The sequence below is a fragment of the Echinops telfairi genome, unplaced genomic scaffold, assembly GCF_000313985.2.
Source record: "Echinops telfairi isolate 266 unplaced genomic scaffold, ASM31398v2 ScPeMD7_18;HRSCAF=68, whole genome shotgun sequence".
Classification (NCBI taxonomy): domain Eukaryota; kingdom Metazoa; phylum Chordata; class Mammalia; order Afrosoricida; family Tenrecidae; genus Echinops; species Echinops telfairi.
In genome coordinates, this window is record NW_022103915.1 from 40321470 (window position 1) to 40340285 (window position 18816).

The 18816-nt window shown below is 37.7% G+C and overlaps 1 protein-coding gene across 2 annotated transcripts in view; it reads right to left on the reverse strand.

Annotated features, from left to right (window-relative positions):
• Positions 1 to 18816, reverse strand: part of FUT8 (fucosyltransferase 8) — a 166790-nt gene that overhangs the window by 48243 nt on the left and 99731 nt on the right. For both annotated transcript variants that reach the window (XM_004698659.2, XM_045288156.1), the window contains one exon: positions 11598 to 11835. In XM_004698659.2, coding sequence (XP_004698716.1) covers positions 11598 to 11835 — 238 coding nt within the window. The remainder of the gene's footprint in view (positions 1 to 11597; positions 11836 to 18816) is intronic.

Here is an 18816-nt window from a genome sequence, read left to right on the forward strand (position 1 = left end):
AGTCTTACTGAAGGATTCTATGGGGAAAATATTGCATGATGTAGGGAGCATCAAAAGACGATGGAAGGAATACACAAAGTCAGTTTACCGGAAAGAAATTTTCAACAACAACAAAGAAATGGGCAACATCCAACCACTTTAAGGGGTAGCATATGATCAAGAAGTGGCTGGTATTAAAGGAACACGTTCAAGTCTTACTGAGGTATGAGCAAGAATTAAAGCTCCAGACATTAATGGAATGCCAATTGAAATGCTTTAATATGTTAATACAACAGAGGAAATACTCACTTGTCTATGTCAAGAAATTTGGAAGACAGCAGCCTAGTTAACTGACTAGAAGAGATTTCGATTTGTGTCCATTCCAAAGAAATCTGACCCAACAAAATGTGGAAATTATCAAACAGTATCATTAATATCACATCCAAGTAAAACACTGTTGAAGTTAATTCATGGGTGTAACAATACATTGACAGAGATCTGCCAGAAATTCAAAGTCAAATTCAGAAAGGAATATGGACTGAGAGTTACTGTTGTTGATATCAGGCAGATCTTGGAGGAAAGCAGAGAATACTAGTAAAATGCTTGTTTGCGTCTTATTGACTATGCCAAGGCATTCAAGTGTGTGAATCTTAACAAACTATACTAACATTGAGAAGAATAGGAATTCCAGAACACTTCATTATTCTCATATGGAGCCTGTACACAGAGCAAGAGGCAGTCAATCCAACAGAACAAGATATTACATGCGGTTTAAAATCAGGAAGGTATATGTCATGGTTGTATCCTTTCACCAAACGTATTCCATCTGCATGCTTAGTAAATAATTAGGGGGACTGAACTATCTGAAGAACTCAGCATCAGGAGTGGATGAAGGCTCACTAACAACCTGTGATATGCAGATGGAACAACCTTTTTCTGCTGAAAGCCAAAGGGACTTTAAGTACTTACTGACTATAACTTTCAATATGAACCATTGTTCAATGTACAGAAAATAAACAGCTCCACAACTGAGCCAATAGATAGCACAATGATAAATGGAGAAAAGTTTGAAATTGTTAAGAATCATTTTATTTGGATCCACAATCAATGCTCATGGAAGCATCAATCAATAAATCAAACAACGTATTGCATTATGAAAATCCACTGCACAAGACCTCTCTAAGGTATTAAAGAGTAAAGAAGTCACTATAAGGATCAAAACTACTTACATTAACAGATTAACCACGATATATACCTTCCTGATTTTAAACCACATGTAGTATCATGCAGTCTGCTTTTGAGCTTCTGCTAAAAACAATGAAAATGTATGTGGAACAAAAAGTTCTATTATTAAAAAATTATGTGTGTGCACACATACACGCACATAAAATAAAACCTTTACAGAGCTTTTGATTTGTTTGTTTAATAGACACTCTTTTGCGGTGAAAAAAAAAGATGCAATACTTCACTAGAGGTCATGAACAGTATTATTTTCTATTTCATGGAATCAACCTATCATTTATAAAAGCCCGAGAAAGAGAGATAGGGAAATTCTGGACTCAAATCATACCCAGAACTATGGATATTAGACCAATCAAAGGTGATAGGAAGAATTCTTAACTTTCTTCATTTCAAGAGTTAGCTTATTTGTAGAATCACTCTAACCTTTAATCTGGTCTACATGCTTTAAACAAGTAAAACCGTTATCAGAATGCTACTGAAAGATTGCCTCCTTCCTATTACATACTGTGGATGTTTGAATTAAAAGCCAAATGTGACCAAGCCTTCAAGATACACAGTACATAGGTGTGCCTGAAGAAAATACATAAAAAGCCAAACATTAAAGGCTTGAAGATAAACAAGCGGCCAACTGGCTCAGAAGCAACAAAGCCCACATGGAAGAAGCACACCAGCATGTGTGACCACGAGCTGTCGAAGGGATCAGGTATCAAGCATCCAAGAACAAAAAATCACATCATTGTAAAGGTGGGTGAGTGCAGAGGAGAGACTCCGGTGGGCAACTGAACACCCCCTTACTGAGGGGTTGTGGGGAGGAGACGAGCCAATCAGGGTGCAGGGTAGCAACGATGAAACATAACTTTCCTCTAGCTCTTTAATGCTTCCTTCCCCCCCCACTATCATGATCCCAGTTCTACCTTACAAATCTGGCTGGACCGGAGGAAGTACATTGGTACTGATAGCAACCGGGAACACAGGGAATCCAGTATAGATGACTCCTTCAGGACCAGTGGTGAGAGGGGCGATGCCTGGAGGGTGAAGGGAATGTGGGGTAGGAAGGGGGAACCAATTACAAGAATCTAGTATTGCCTCCTCCCTGGGGGATGGACAGCAAAGAGGGCAGAGGGTAACATCGGACAGTGTAACTTATGACAAAACTGTAATAATTTATGAACTATGATGGGTTCATGAGGGAGTTGGGAGTGGTGAGGGAGGGGGAAAATGAGCAACTGATATTAGGGGCTAGAGTGGGAGGCAAATGTTTTGAGAATGATGAGGGCAACAAATGTGCATATGTGCTTGACACAACGGATGTATGCATGGATTGTGATGACAATTGTATGAGCCCCCAATAAAATAATTTTTTAAATCAATAAAAAGAACATAGTGAGTTAGTGAACTAGTAGCTCTTAATAGAAAAAAGATTTTGTGCTTTATGAAAGGATTTCATTTGGGGATCCCTACACAGCTCCATTAGAATGTTTAACACATGACTTGATTTATAGTGATTCAATTTATGCCAAATCTCACTTGTAACACAAAAGTATATCAGTATTTACAAAACTACTGATACATTCCTGAGAGCTATCAAGGCTATGCAGCTCAGACACCCCCAAAGGAAGAAAAGCACTGGATCTTATTCCTGACTCTAGCAGCCTTGGATAGGTTCTAAACAGATTTTAGGGGATTTTTCTAAAACTTTTCCAATGAATTTTTTTCCACTCCACAGTGACTTTGTTGATAATTATGCATTACTACTTCCTAAGTCAAACCTTTTTTTTACTCTCAGAACTCACTTTACAAGAGCTTCATTTTACAAAGAAAGAGTAGAATATGTTTAAAAGATTCATTCTTAGCAATAGCCTATTTTTAAAAAATAAAATCTCCAATTTAATAAAATCATCTCATAGCTCCCAGAATAATGCTTAAGATTTGAAGAGGGATGAAGAGAGTTAGGGTTGTTTGTTTCTTTTACTGCATCTATTTTGCTCAGGCCAAGTGTTTGGCACTGTGTAAATGATCGAGAAGACCAGGGTCTTGCTGATGGCCTTGGATCACCTTTAAGAGAAGCTAAAGAGCTAATGAGCTAAAAAATGTAACCATAGAATGGTTCTCTCTAGAATCTTCTGCCAAACTACTTCAATAGCAGAGGAGGGTAAATTCATACTCACTGCCATCAGGTCAACTCTGAGCAATAATGGTCCTATAGGACAGAGTAATAATAGAATTGCCCCTATGGGTTTCAGAGATTATCTTTATGGGAGTAGAAAGCCTCAGCTTTCTTCTAAAGAGCAACTGTTGGATTTGAACTGCTGACCTTGTAGTTATCAGCGCAATATGTAACTCACTGCACTACTAGGTCTCCAGCAAAATTCATACTATTGAGCGTATAAAACATGACCCAACTCAATGAGCAAATGTTTGATGTTTTATAAAAATTTCCAGTTTATACCATTATATAGAATTTGTTTTGTTACTGAAATTGATTTTATTTATAATCAAATAAGGTGCCCTGGTGACTGGAGGTGACTGCTCGGTTGCCAGTCAGAAGACTGGTGGTTTGAATTCCCTTGGCTTTACAAGAGGGTAGATTTACTGTGTCATATAGGTTGCTAAGAATCAACTTGATGGCACCTACCAACAACCCCACGTCAAATAAAACTGACAGTCCAGGAAAAATCAACTGGGCTTCTCCAGGCAGCTTAAGAACTTCTGTCTCACTTTCTCCAGGTTTGCTCATAACTCAATTTAAGAAGTACTTGTACGATAAATGAAAAAGTACTTCTAAGACCATATTATGGATGCTAAGCAAGGTATACGTGCATGGCTTAAAATATACACCAATAATTTTAGGAACACACTTCAAATCATTAAACATTCAGGAAAGATTCCTATTCTGAATTACCATTCAGAATTTGTGTGGAAGAATCAAGCCTACTCTACTATCTCTAGTTAGTTTGGCTTTAAGAGATACAGAAAAAGAAACTGACCATTTTATCAGCAGCTGTAGAACGCAAATCTGTAGAAATAGCGAGGAGAGGTACAGGTGATGGAAAATATTTTTATTATTTTAAATTGCAAGCATAATCTTTAATATTATGCTTCACTTAACAAAGAAAAGAATTTATTAGAATAAATATGATTTTATACACAAAGTTGAAATAATATAGGAAAAATAGAAGGTAATCTATAAAAAAAGTATGATACAGCTATTGAAGTAATCAGATATGAATATCAATTCCTGTACTGGTGACAGATGTATACAGGAATCACCAAAATTGCAAGTACATCATATCAAGTGTGAATAAACAAAAATAATTTTGCAGCAGTGGTGCTCAGGGAAATATCCCAAGATTCTTTGTATATGTCAGAACGGTTAACAGAAGTATTTGATTTATGATTAACTAACAGATTAATATCAAAAAGGTTTTTAGAATTTATCTGCCTCCTCAAAACCTATAAACAAGTTAACTACTTCCCTAAAATGTACACATGTAGATAATGTAAAGCATATGGGTCACACTTTCTATAAAGTTACTCTATGCTGACACAGAAATCTTTTTCTTTCAGACACAGGTATAATACAGTAATATCTTGTTTAACGAATGGCTCCGAATTTGAACTTTACACTAGTTGAACAGCAAAAGTTCTGAAAAAATCTGCTCAGTGTTCATAACTTTGATTGGCATTTGAACCAAAAATCTGACTTGAAAAAACCTGTGTGAGCCAAGAGTGGGTCATGCATTGCTCTCGTCAGGAACACAAAGGGTGATGCTCTAAGAACACCTACATCTAAGAGCTGCTCTCCCTCACATACCATTCAGTGCTTGTGTTAGTGCATTAAAACGTTGTGTATTTTTTGTGTAAAAATATAGTAATTCAATTTAATCTACTGTGTTTGATATTTAATGTACTGTATTTATTGTGTTTAGGCATTTTAGAGGGTAGTTCCACAAGCTAGGACTGTTAACTGTGTGTTAAAGTTCTGGAAAAATGAATTTATAAGAGTAATTTTAAGGCCTCAGAACCAATTATTAGGATTTCCACTATCTCTTATGGGAAAAATATGTTCAGTTCTCAAATTTTTTGGTGTTCTAACACGATTTTAAAATTAATTGAGTTAGACAACCGAGGTATTTCTGTATCTAAATTATTTTAGTTGCAATGAATTCTGCAAGGATATTGAGAATAATCATAAGTCTAATTAATTAAAAGTGTCCGACAGGCACAGTTCAATTCAATAGCAAAAGGAACATATATAATACCTAAATGATAATGTAAAGATACTTTTAATTATAGTAGCAATTCTGGGCCATCATGACAAAATGATTTCTTTAATTAGGGACAACAAAATACTAAGAAGAAAATACAAAAGCAAACTAAATAACTAATTGTAGCACATTTGTAGGTGTAGTCGAGAGAGTTCCAACTCATAGCAACCCACTGTACAAAAGAATGAAACAATGCCCTGCAACGCCCTCACACTTGTTACCATGGTTGCGTCCACTGCTGCAGCCAGTTTCCATCTATCGTCTCTTTTCCACTAGCCTTCCACTCTACCAAGCATGACGTCTTTTTCCAGACTGGTCTCTCCTAAGAACATGTCCGAAGTACAGAAGACAGTCTCACCCTCCTCGCTTCTAAGAAGCAGCGTAGTTATACACTGCATCTAGGGCAGATTTGTTTGTTCTTATGGTAGTCCATGGTACTTTCAGTATTCTTCACCAGTACCATAATTAAATGCATCAATTCTTTTTGGTCTTGCTTACTCAATGTCCATCTTTCACACACATATGAGGGGATTGAAAACGTCATGGCTTGGCTCAAACACACGCCAGTCCTAAAAGTAACATCCTTGCTTTTCAATACTTTCAAGAGATCATGTGCAGCACATTCACCTGATGAAATGTGTTGTTTGATTTCTTGATTGCTGCTCCCATGAGCATTATTAAGCAAGGTAAAGTCCTCGACAACTTCCATCTTATTTTATTTTATCGGGGGCTCTTACAGTTCTTATCACAATCCATACATATTTCCATTGTGTCAAACACATCTGTACATATATTGCCATCATCTTTTTCAAAACATTTTCTTTCTACTTGAGCCCTTAGTATCAGCTCCTCATTTTTCCCTCCCCTCCCACCTCCCTCCCCCATGTCCACTTGATAATTTATAAATTCTTCTTCTTCTTTTTTCCCCCCCGTCTTACATAAACTGCTGTTTCCCTTCACCCACTTTTTTGCTGTCTGTCCCCCTGGGAGGGGGCCCATACATTGATTATTGTGACCGGTTCCCCCTTGATGCTACCTATTGGTCCAGTTGTTAAAATTTGGGTTTTCTTTATATTGTAATCCATATTGAAGGCTGAAACCCTTGAACTTCATCAGCAAGTGTTTCAAATCCTCTTCATTCAGCAAGCAAGGTTGTGTCACCTACGTAGCAAAGGTTTCTCATAAACCTTCCTCAACCCCGATGCCATGTTTTTCTTCATATAGTCCAGCGTCTCAGATTATTTGCTCAGCATACAGATTGAAATAGTATGGCGAGAGGATAAACCCTGATACACACTTTTCCTGATTTTCAATCACCCTGTTGTTTGGATCAGGTCCAGAGTAGGCAGCCCCCAATCTCCTCTCCCGAGTGGGCATTCCCCATCTCCTCTGCGGCTTCTCAGGAAGATAGAACTTCAAGGCCCCCATTTCAAGCCTCTCAGGAGGATAAATGACCTATTGAAGTCTGCATCTTCTGCCCCAACATTCCAAGGAGCTTATCTCTCCAGACCAAAGTTGTGCCACCCCAGTTCCAGCACTCCAGGGAGTAGGTTGACAAACAACAAAGGCACTTCCCAAGGATCACATCCTAACTCAAGGTCCTGCAGCTGCAAGCAAAAAATCTCCCTTCTTGTCAACTTCTACCTCCCTAGCTCAAGCCCTATATATCTCCCACCGCCTCACTGACAAGCTGCGACTTCCCTAACCTAACTCATTGGATTGGGGAACTCATCCAAGAGTTTTCCCTCACCTTAAAAAAGTCTCTCTATACTTCTCATTCCTGATTAAACCTTATCTCCTTCTGTGCCTGTCTCCAAACTCTCACCTATATTCTCTTACTCTAACAATTGACTCTTGGTCCATGCACAGGTTCTGCTCCAGTCACATGCCTTTACATAATCAATAAACAAGTAAATACCTTTCTAGTATTCTCTGCTTTCTTCCAAGATCTATCTGAGTTCAACAATGATATCCCTTGTTCTATCATCCTCCTCTGTACTGCTGCAACTGTTGTTGGATGATCTTCAGCAAAACTTTACTTGTGTGTGATATTAATGATATATTTTTATAATATCCACCTTCTGTTGGATCATCTTTCTTTGGAATCAGTGTTAATATGGATCGCTTCCAATCAGTTGACTAGGCAGCTGTATTGAGTTAGATATTTCCAGCGAAGCACCAGTTTGTTAAAACATTTGAACTAGCATTCAGTCAACGCCTGAAGCTTTGTTATTAGCTAATGTTTTCAGTGCGGCTTGGTCTTCTTTTTTAATCAGATGCTACCTCCTGAAATGGTTGAATGTTGAGTATTTCTTTTTGGTACAGTGACTTGGTATATCCTCTCCATCTTCTGTTAATGCTTCCTGCATCATTCAATATTTTGTCCATAAAATATTTCAACCCTGCAACTTACGGCTGGAATCTTGTATTGAGTTCTTTCAGGTTAAGATATGCTGAGTGTGTCCTTCCTGTTGGTTGTCCAGATCTAAGTCTTTGCACGTGCCACGTAATGTTCTACTTTGGGTTCCTGAATTGCCCTTTGAGATTTTCTGCCCAGCTTTTGCTTAATCATTTTTTCCCCATTTGCTTTAACTGTTTTACGTTCAAGATCAATTTTCAGAGTCTCTTCTAACATCACTTTGGTCTTTTCTTTCTTTCTTGTCTTTTAAATTATTTTTTGCTTTATTCATGTATGATGTTCTTGATATCACCCTAGAGTTCACCAGGTCTTCTGTCATTAGTGTTCAATGAGTCTAATCTATTCTTGAGATGTTTTTGAAATTCAGGTGGGATACACTCAAGCTTATATTTTGGCACTGTGAATTTGTTTGAATCCTCTTCAACTTCAACTTGTAGTCAATTTGATTTCAGTGTATTCCATCTGGAGAAGTCCACCAATATAACCATGTTAAATGTTGTTGAAAAGTTATTTGCAATGAACAAGTCATTGGTCTTGCAAAATTCTATCATACAAACCCCAGCTGTGATAGGGTTTTTTGTGCCAGCATGGCTCCCTTAGGAACATGTGGGTGGAGTTTAGCTGCCAATCAGGTTGCACTTTGATTGGAGGGCAACTGAGATAACTAGCTTGATGGAGGCTGCCCCCCCACCCCCTGCTTTCACCTTTCTGTTGACAAGCCACAAGGAACCACACCGAGATGTGCAAGGGTCCTAAAGATGCTTCCACTGTCACTGGATCCACAAGATTTTGCATCCACTGGCCTGTGATCTTCCTGCATTTTGCATCATTGCATGTGCTGTATGAGTCTGAAAGGATTTATGGACTAGTATCAGACTTACATATGTATGAGTGTCCCTAGATTTATTTCTCTAGTCAGCCCAGCATAACACACCAGCTTTGTTTCTAGCATCATTGTAACACGTAGGCAAGGTCAAACTATACACTAAATTTGATAAATCCACCAAAGCCAACTTTTATTTCCTTATTAACTGACTGCCACTTAAAAGGCTCCCTCTCCCTAGAGACAGTGGAAAATAAGAGCCTTGTCCTTCTCTGGCTATATAATTCCATAATCACTTGAAACTGAACTAATCTATGAATGAAAAAGTTATGTATGGGAAGCCTGGAAGAGTTCCTTTTCCAACCTGAGAAATTGAGCATATTCTTAACCCTGAAATCTTCTCTGTTCTTAAAAATCCCATTGCCATTGAGTCAATTCCAACTCATAATGACCCTATAGGGCAGGACAGAACAACCTCATAGTGTAATCTTTCCCATAAAGATGACAGCCAAGGGCATCATGCTTTTTAAAGTAGAGGGAGAAGGAAAAAGATGAAGAACTTCAAACACGAATTGAGGCCGTGACCGCAACAAGGTGCTCAAAGGTACGGACAACTCTAAGGATGGCACAGGAGTGGGTACCGCTTTGTTCTAAGGTGCACGGGTCACTGTGGGCAGGAACAGACCCAGCAGCACCCGTCCACAGCAATCCTTACTGTAGCAGATGGCCACACCTTCCAGGATCCTGCAGGGTGGCAGGTGGGTTTACCTCGCAGACTTTTCCATTAGCAGCTTAAAGCTGAAAACACACACCATCTGGACTCTTGTTAGTGGCTGGCTGTAAATTGATGACCGTTATCAGTGGAGCCTCCCAACTAAAGCTAAACTTAATTATAGATTGAGACTAAACTCAGTTCCAGATTGAGGTTCACTTTAAAATCTAAAGTGAGTTTCAAAGTAAAACTGTTGAATAAAAGAACATACTTCTAAATTATACTAAGGAAGAAAAATAATCACATTAGAAGATCCTTTTCATCTATATATTCCCTTTAGACAGCAACTCTTAAGTATTTTACAGAAATTACCCATTTAGGTTTCTCAATACTTCTGTGAAGAGTTGGGTATTATTTAACTTTTGGTTTTTTTCTAAAAGTGGAAAAGGAAACAAAGCAACTAAAGTTATCCACTTTTCCAATGACAAACTCCCAATCCCAAGTACAGTGCTTTAATTTGTGAGAAAAAGGGCCCAGTCACACATGAGAAATATATCAACTGAAATGGCTTCAACTTTATTTTCTTTTAAAACTTTTTATTGTGAATTAGGTAAAGGTTTCCAGAGCAGATCATAGTTTTACAATCACCAAATTTAACTTATCCATTGCAGCCCCCTGGATACACCCTCACTGAACCCATGTTTCCCCAGTTTCCTGTTTCCATTTCTCCTTCTTTCTGACCGCTCTGGATTTTGTCATTGGGTAAACACTGCCTTTTTAATCTTATGTGGTTGGTTATTATAACACGAGAGTGGGTTCAGCCCCAATCCTGAAGGATGACTAGAGGCTATGTCTTTGGTGTCCCACCGTTTTTATCCAGCCAGTGAACCAACACCTCAGCTTTTTGTTTTGTCTTGGGGGTAGAAATAGTTTGACTCCTCCCAAGACATGAGTGTAGAGACAGTAAGTTTACTTTATTTAGATAACAACTTCCTTAATTCAATATCTAGCATACTGCAGGCACCAGTAGATATTTGCTGAAGGGAAAAAAACCTATTAAAACTATTAACAATAGCTAGTGATGATTACATTGATTCTGAGGGAGAAAGTCCTGGCAATCTGTTCATAAAGATTACAGCCAATAAAGCCCTACTGGGCCCTTCTACTCAGTCATAGAGAGTAGCTAAGAGTCAAAATCAATCTGATGATATCTAAAAACAATAGGAAAGTATTGTAAACTTATAAATCAGGTGTTATGTCAAATGTATTACACATATGTATGATTGAACTAAATTCTAACAATAATTCAATTAAGAAAATAAATTATTACTTCTGATTTTATGGATGAGAAAATTGAGGCCTGGGGTAAGTAACTTGCCCAAGAATAAAATGTGACAAAGGCAAGATTTTAACACATGTAGTTCAACTTTACATTTTCATTAAAGATCACCAGTAAAGAAACAGCAATAGATTAGTTGCCTTCAAATTGATTAAGACTCACAGTGACCCTAAAGGACAGGGAATGGTGTTCTCAGTGTTCCAAATCTGTAATCTTTATGGAGCAGAAAGCCACAATTTTTCTCCTGTAGAGAGTCTGATGGGTTAAAGCAGCTGAGCACATAACCACTGTACCTACCATCAAAGCTCCCTTTACTCAGATTAATCAACTGATTGCTGAATTAATGAAATTAAAAGCACATAAACAAGTGAGGCTCTACTGATCTCATTTGTAAAATAAAGATAGGGTTACCCACATAGTCTATTCTCAGGGATTGCCAAAGAATAGTCTCAGAACCTGGGTACTTTCTCAGAAATGCAAATTCTCAGACCATACCCAAATCTACTGAATCAGAAAATGGTGTTTTAACAAGTCATCCAGGTCATTTTCATGCATGCTAAAGTTTGAAAACCACTGTTCTACCTTATGGGACACAACGATGAAAATCATATGAGCTCAATAATGTGAAAGCATTGAAAAAATGGAATGGTGGTATTATCACTGTCATTAAATAAAACAGATCATAAAATACACTTAAATATTGTTCTCCTAGATGTTAGCTCTGCAATACATAATCTTCATAAATCCAGAGCAAAAGGAAAATAGACATTTGAAAATGTGGTCATGTAGCCATTCTGACAGCACAGGCTTCTTACCTGACCAGTGTCCAGTGGAGGTGCCAGATCTATCTGTGCATGTCTCACTTACAGGTCTAAATACAGTCTCCCATCCACCAGTAGCATACCGCCAATTCTGAGATTCCAAGATGAGCGTCCTCTGGGTGCCATAGGCAATCATGAAGCAGTAGACCACGTGATGGAGTTGACAACCATAGCCACAGCCTTTGTTAATATTACACACTAGCTTCTTTGCTTTGCTGCAGTCCTTGGGATTCTGGTATAAAAGAAAAGAAATTAAGGTGAAGATAAGCTGTACAGAGAGGTTAAATTCTCTTTACTGGTGACAAGTGTCAAAAACCAATTAACAAATTAGATCAGTCCACAGTAACTCTTCTTCTTCTTTTTAATCATTTTATTGGGGCTCGTACAACTCTTATCACAATCCATACATCCATCCATTGTGTCAATCACATTTGTACATTTGCTGCCATGATCATTCTCAAAACATTTGCTTTCTACTTGAGCCCTTGGTATCAGCTCCTCATTTTTTCTCCTCCCTCCCTGCTCCCCCTCCCTCATGAACCCTTGATTATTTATAAATTATTATTCTTTTGTCATATCTTACACAGTCCGATATCTCCCTTCACCCATTTTTATGTTGTCCATCCCCCAGGGAGGAGGTTATATGTAGATCCTTGTAATTGGTTCCCCCTTTCCAACCCACCCACCTTCCTCCCTCCCAGTATCGCCACTCTCAGCACTGGTCCTGAAGGGATCATCTGTCCTGGACCAGAGTAACTCTTAACAAGCAACCCCCCGCCCCCCACCAAAAAAAAAACACCAACAAAAAAACCCAACCCAGTTTTAAAGATTGGATTTCAATGAATCCAATGAAAATGTTAAGTACATACTTAGGGAGATGTCAATAAAAAGAACAGTTATTTTGGAATCTTCACTAAATACAAAATTAAGCAATTACCTTTTTGGTTTCTATTTTATTCCAAACTATTTTATTAGGAGCTAATACAGACATCATACCATTCCATAGTTCAATTACATCAAGCAGTATTGTATAATTGCTACCAAAATTAAAAACATTTTCTTCTTTTTGAACTCCTTGACTGTAACCCCCATCCTCCTCTGCTACCTCCTCCTCCATATTCCCTAAGAACCCTTATTCCAGTTGTTGTCTCTATAGGTTTACGTATGGTGGATCTCATATACTACACAACATAGAAAAACACCTAACAAAGATTCAAGAAAGCTACTCATAATGACAAAATAGAATAGAACAAACCCCAAATATGAAAAAAAACACAGAAAATATTAAAAACCAGCTCAAGCCCCAAGTGTATCAGAAGGAAGATCAAGTGACAAAGTTTTAACCGTTCAAGTCAAATTTTAATGTATTATAGTCGTCTCTCCAATAGTCTCTGTCTGACAACCAAGTTATTCCCATCCCTCAAGGATGATTAGAAGGAAATCACTGGAGACGAATTCCCTGTGTAGATCCTGCATATGTATTTTAGGTTTCCACTGTCACCCATTGCCTTCTCCACACCAGAATCTCACAATTTAAGCTCGGATACTGTTCCCTCCTCCAGCTTTGGGTTATGTTACAATCCTTGGGTCATGGATATTGGTGTGCTTCTTCCATGTGGACTCAGTTGATGTGATCTCACTTGGATGGCTGCATGTGTGGAAACAAGCCTTTAAGACCTCAGACACTATTCTATCTGATAGCCAGGCACCATCTAATTTCTTCACCACACTTTGCACCGTATCTTCTATGCTTGCTTTATAAGGGGGAGCATTGAGCAGGGCCATGTCATAAGAACTAGTTGTTCTTAGACTGGAGCTAGGATTAAGTGCATGGTCAAAATTCGTTCCTGAATCTATGTTTTTGTCTTTGTTTCACTTGCCTCTGACTCACCTTCGAGACATCCTCGTTAACTTGTAGTAGAGAATCTTATCGATCATCTCCCTAGAGCTTTTCTGTTTATAATGTCATCAATTAGTCCAGGGTACTAATTTTTAAAACACTATTGAGAAAGGGGGAGTAAATAAGTGTTCAATATGTAGGCTAACTACATATCACTTGTGTACTTGTATAGAGTAAGTCCTTATGTGACTGGACACTATTTGCACAAATGATGAGAGTTGGTGGATAGGCTAAACTTACAGTAATATTCACTGACAATGTCAGTCACAGGTGTGCCAAAATAATATATATCTTAAAACAGCAAGTAGGGCATTGAAATACTAAGCAAACGATGATCCACCTGCCTACAGTTCAATAATCTTGGTAGAGCTGTGCTCTGCTTCTTCAAACAACATGTAATTTCAGTCTTAAAGCCCTAAGGGTACAGGTATGGTTGAAGTTGAGTCCAGTTCACCAAGTGGGATTTCCACATTAAATCCCTCTGGTACGGAGTGGGTTATGTGCCCGGAAGACCCACGATTCGATGTCCCACTGCTCTATGACACAGGGCCTCGGTCCCCAGAAAGCCGCCACATGTTTACCTGGTTCTTTAACCTCTCTAGTACTCAGAATCTATAAATGTGATGACCTCTGAATTCAAAGTTGCAAAATTGAGGTCTTTATGGAGGGAATGAAACAGCATATTTCAGCAACGTTCCAGCATTCTAAGCTTTCCTTTCCTAACCAAACTCAAATTGTCTTAAAGGAAACACTGTAATTTAACTACTGATTCCATCTGGCTCCAGTTTTACATGTCACAGACAAAATCTACTTTTTCATTATGGAAGTAAAAGCCATTGAGTAAAATACCTGAATTAAATGTATTGCTAACATCTGCCATAGGACTTAAACAAACAAAATCAAAACCACAATCTTGACAAGAGCTATGAATAATTTTCACAATTGTACAAAGAACATATTACATATTGGCTATCTTAAGAACAACTCAGTCAAAATTTTAATCGGAAAGTTCATTTTTCTAATTGTATAATGTGTCATTATGCCAGCAGATGCTTCACTATCTAACAGTGGGTGTAACCTAATGTGAGAATTCCTTTTTTTTTTGTATTTTAAAGATTCAATTCTGCTCAGATTTACGTAGCTGTTGTTAAATATCCCAAAGCATCTCTGTCCCTCAAATATAACTCTACTTTGACAAAGGTTTTGTAACCTGAGTTTTCCAAGCCTTGTCTCAAAGGGAAAGAGAGGATGATACTTCTATGAACAGAATCTGTACTCTCACAGAGCAGGAATTGAAGTAGCCAGTTATCAATTTATATGGAAGAAGTCACCCCAAACCTACAACCATTTTCCAGAGATAGCATCTGTTCTTTGTAACAGAACCCTAAAAACAAAAAGCTGAGATGATGACACTGTAAAATGATGGCGAGAGAAACAATGAAGAAGGAAAATGCAACACAGAAACCTTTCGTCTTCAAACGTGTCACGGCAGGTTCTTTTACTTCTTATCTAAGTCTAAGGGATACTATCATGAACCTGATGAAGAGTTGGAGCCTTTAAGAATCCAAGGGCACAACACAGGTGAAATTCAGGAAGATTTGGTCAATGTTGTTCCCTCAATCCAGTACTAGTGTTGTGGACAATTTTCACTCAAGACTTAAAACTCAAGGCAAACTACTAAGGAGTAAGCATTCCCAGTCCAGCTGCAATGGCCACATCAGATCTGAGAAGACCACAATAGTGTGATGTCACATAGGTACTGGAGAGCTACGTAATTGCTTTCTGTGTAAGATCAAAGGATCTGTGACTAAATAATGTTCTAAGGCTGATCCAAAGTTTTACTATTAACTAGGTTGAAAGAACCAATAAAGTACATTGTTATTTCATGACTTGTGAGAAATGTAGCACTTATCTTTAAAATATGTATGAATTAAACTTTCTTTTAGAATACTTTTCAAATAGACATAATTATTACAAAGACAGTAAAATTCTCATGTACCTCACAACTAATTTTTTCCATTATTAACATTCTGTATCATCTTTTATTTGTTTTTGTTTGAAAGAACAAACAGTGAAGGAACATAATAGTTGAAGTGATTGGCCTGCAGTTTGGAAGTTATACTTTTCTTTTTCCACTGTGCTCTGAAGGAAGAGTTTAATTACACTCCAAAACTTTGAGCACAGGATATAAAAACCTAAGAGAAGATAAGGCAATTACTAAAATTAGGTCTAATTCAAAAATCTCAGTATGCTTCAAATCAAGCTGAAAAGGAATATATTAATTTTTTGTATGTCACAGGCAACACAGAGAATGGAAGAAAACCCATGGTGCTTGGTACTTTTGTTTCATAAAGACAAAGTTGTACATACACAAGGCAGACAGTAATAAAATAAAATACTTTTTTGGCATGTCAACAGTATACAAAAAGTGAAGATCTTCAACCTGCAGCCCTATTTGGCTCCAAAATAACACTAAAAAGTCAGCAACATTCAAAGAATCTTGTTTATAAAAAAAATCAGAAAAAGTTAACAGTTAGAAAAAGTATGTGTATTCATAACAAATTAGATGTCTAAAAACAAGCTGGTATTTCAAAAATGAAGAGAATGTTTTTGTTTTCATTTTTTTAAAATCAGCATCTCTTTGAGATAGACGGATTTATTCTAATGGAAAGGATTTTTTGTTTTGTTACTAACATTTTCTATTTATTCATTTATAAAAAGTGCATAGTACAAGCCCTTTATCCCAATCCAAGTACTCAGGAAAATATTAACAAGAAACCCTGGATGACACAGACATGATTTGTTTGGCATGATTTAAACATTTAAAAACAGCAATTAGCATTTAGTATATCACATGGCCACTTTTGCTTGTAACAAAATAATCCTGATGGAATGGAATTGTATAGAAAACCCTTACTCTGATCTAAGTTTTGTATCCACCGTGATTTTGACAAAGGGTTAGAGTAGCAACAAAATGAAGGGATTTATGGGAGTTTGTAAAAAGGACACAAAACTATAGCTATAGACAGATAAGACAGATACAGATATACAGTTGTTGTCTTGAATTAAATTATGCTTGTCCAAAACATGTGTCAACTTGGCTGGACCATGCAGTTATGTAATGATACAATGTTGGAGTTATGCAATCACCCAAGATGTGATTTGATGGGGGAAAAACACAAGTGAAAAGGATTAAGAGTGAGACACAATGCCCTTAATCCTGTCACAGTCCTGATCCCATTACCATCCAAATACCAGTCCTGATTTGATGTAAACTCCAGGGAGTTTCCCTGGAGTGTGCCAGGTAACACTTTTTATTGTTCAAGAAATAAAAGGAGAGAGAAATAAGAGAGGGACCTACTGCCACTACGAAAGAAGAGCCAAGAGTGGAGTACATCCTTTGGACAAAGAGTCCAGGGGAAGATTGATGCCAAAACACATGGAAATATGCAGGGAATGGTTGGCTATTGCAAAGAGACAAGGACCTCCCCCTGAGTCAGCAGAGAGTGAGTACCTTCACCAGGAGCATCTGAATATGGAATTCTAGCCTCTTAAACTGTCCAATAGGGTCCCTGTGGTAGCAATCGACTTGGTGGTATTGAGTTTGGTTTTGCTCACATCTAAGTTCAGATTAAAGCTGAACAAAATTAAGAGAAGTACATGAGAGGCAGAATCTTGAGTACATCCCACCTGAATTTCAAGAATATCTCCAGAATAGACTTGACAAAATGACAGACGGCCTGATGAGGTGTGGGATGACAGCAAGGAAGTCATTCATGAAGAAAGCAAAAGGTCATTAAAAAGACAAGAAAGAACAAAAATCAAAATGGATGTCAGAAGAGACTAGGAAACTTGTTCTTAATCACAGAAAAGCTAAGGCAAATGGGAGAAATTATGAGGTCAAAGAACTGAACAGAAAATTTCAAAGAGCAGCTCAAGAAGACAAAGTTTCAAGTATTATAATGAAATGTGAAAAGGTCTAGAGTTAGAAACACAAAAGTGTTTAACTCCCTTAGCAGATATTTAATAGAAAGAACGCAAGCAAAAATTCAAGCCTCAAGTTGCAATCTTGAAAGAGTCCAAGGATAAAATATTGAATGACATAGGAAACATGAAAAGAACACATAGTCAATGTACCAAAAGGAACTAGTCAATATTCATATCACATCAAAAGGTAGCATCTGAGCAACAACTCCTGGTGCTGAGGAAAGAAGTCCAAGCTACACTAAAGGCATTACAAATACGAGTCTCCAGAAACTTAAAATATCAAGTGAAATGTTTCCACAAGTTGATACAACTCTGGAAGCACTCACTCATCTCTGCCAAGAAATTTGGATGACAGTTATATAGCCGACTGCCTGGAAGATATTCGTATTTGTGCCCATTCCAAAGAAAGGTGACTCAGCAGAATGTTCAAACTACAGAATAAAGTCACTGATATCACATCCACATAAAATTTCTCTCAACATCATCCAACAATGGTTGCAGCAGGACAGTGACAGGGAGCTACCAGAAATTCAGGTTAGATTGAGAAGAGGATGTGACACAAGGGATATCATTGCTGGTGTCAGTTGGATCTTGGCTGCAAGCAAAGAATAACACACAGATATTTGTATTTTATTGACTATGCCAAGGCACCTGACTCTGTGGATCATAACAAATTATGGGCAGCCTTGAGAGAAATGGAAATTCCAGAACACTACATTATATTCATGCAGAACTTATGTACCAAGATCAAGAAGCAGTTATGGGAACAGAACAAAGGAATATTGCAGAGTTTAAAATCAGGGAAAGGTGTGTGTCAGGATTGTGAACTCACACTGTACTTGTTCAATTTGAATGCTGAGCACATAATTAAGGAAGCTGGAGTATATGAAGAATGTGGCACCAGGATTGGAGGAAGGCTTATTAACAACATGTGATATGCCGATGACACAACTTTGCTTGTTGATGCTTGACGTGTGGACTTGAAGCACTTGCTGATAAGGATCAAGGACTGCAGCATTCAGTGTGGATTACAACTCAAATCAAAGAAGACAAAATTCTCACAACTGGACTAATGGGTAACACCATGATAAATGACGAAAAGATTGAAGTTATCAAGGATTTCATCTTGTTTGGATCCACAATTAAGGCTTATGGAAGCAGAGATAAAAAGATATGTTGCACTGGGTAAATTTGCTTCATGAGATCTCTTTATAGTGTTAAAAGGCAAGGAGCTTACTTTGAAGACTAAGCTGTGATTGACACAAGCTATAGTATTTTCAATTGCCTCATAAGCATGTGAAATTTGGACACTGAGTAAAGGATACA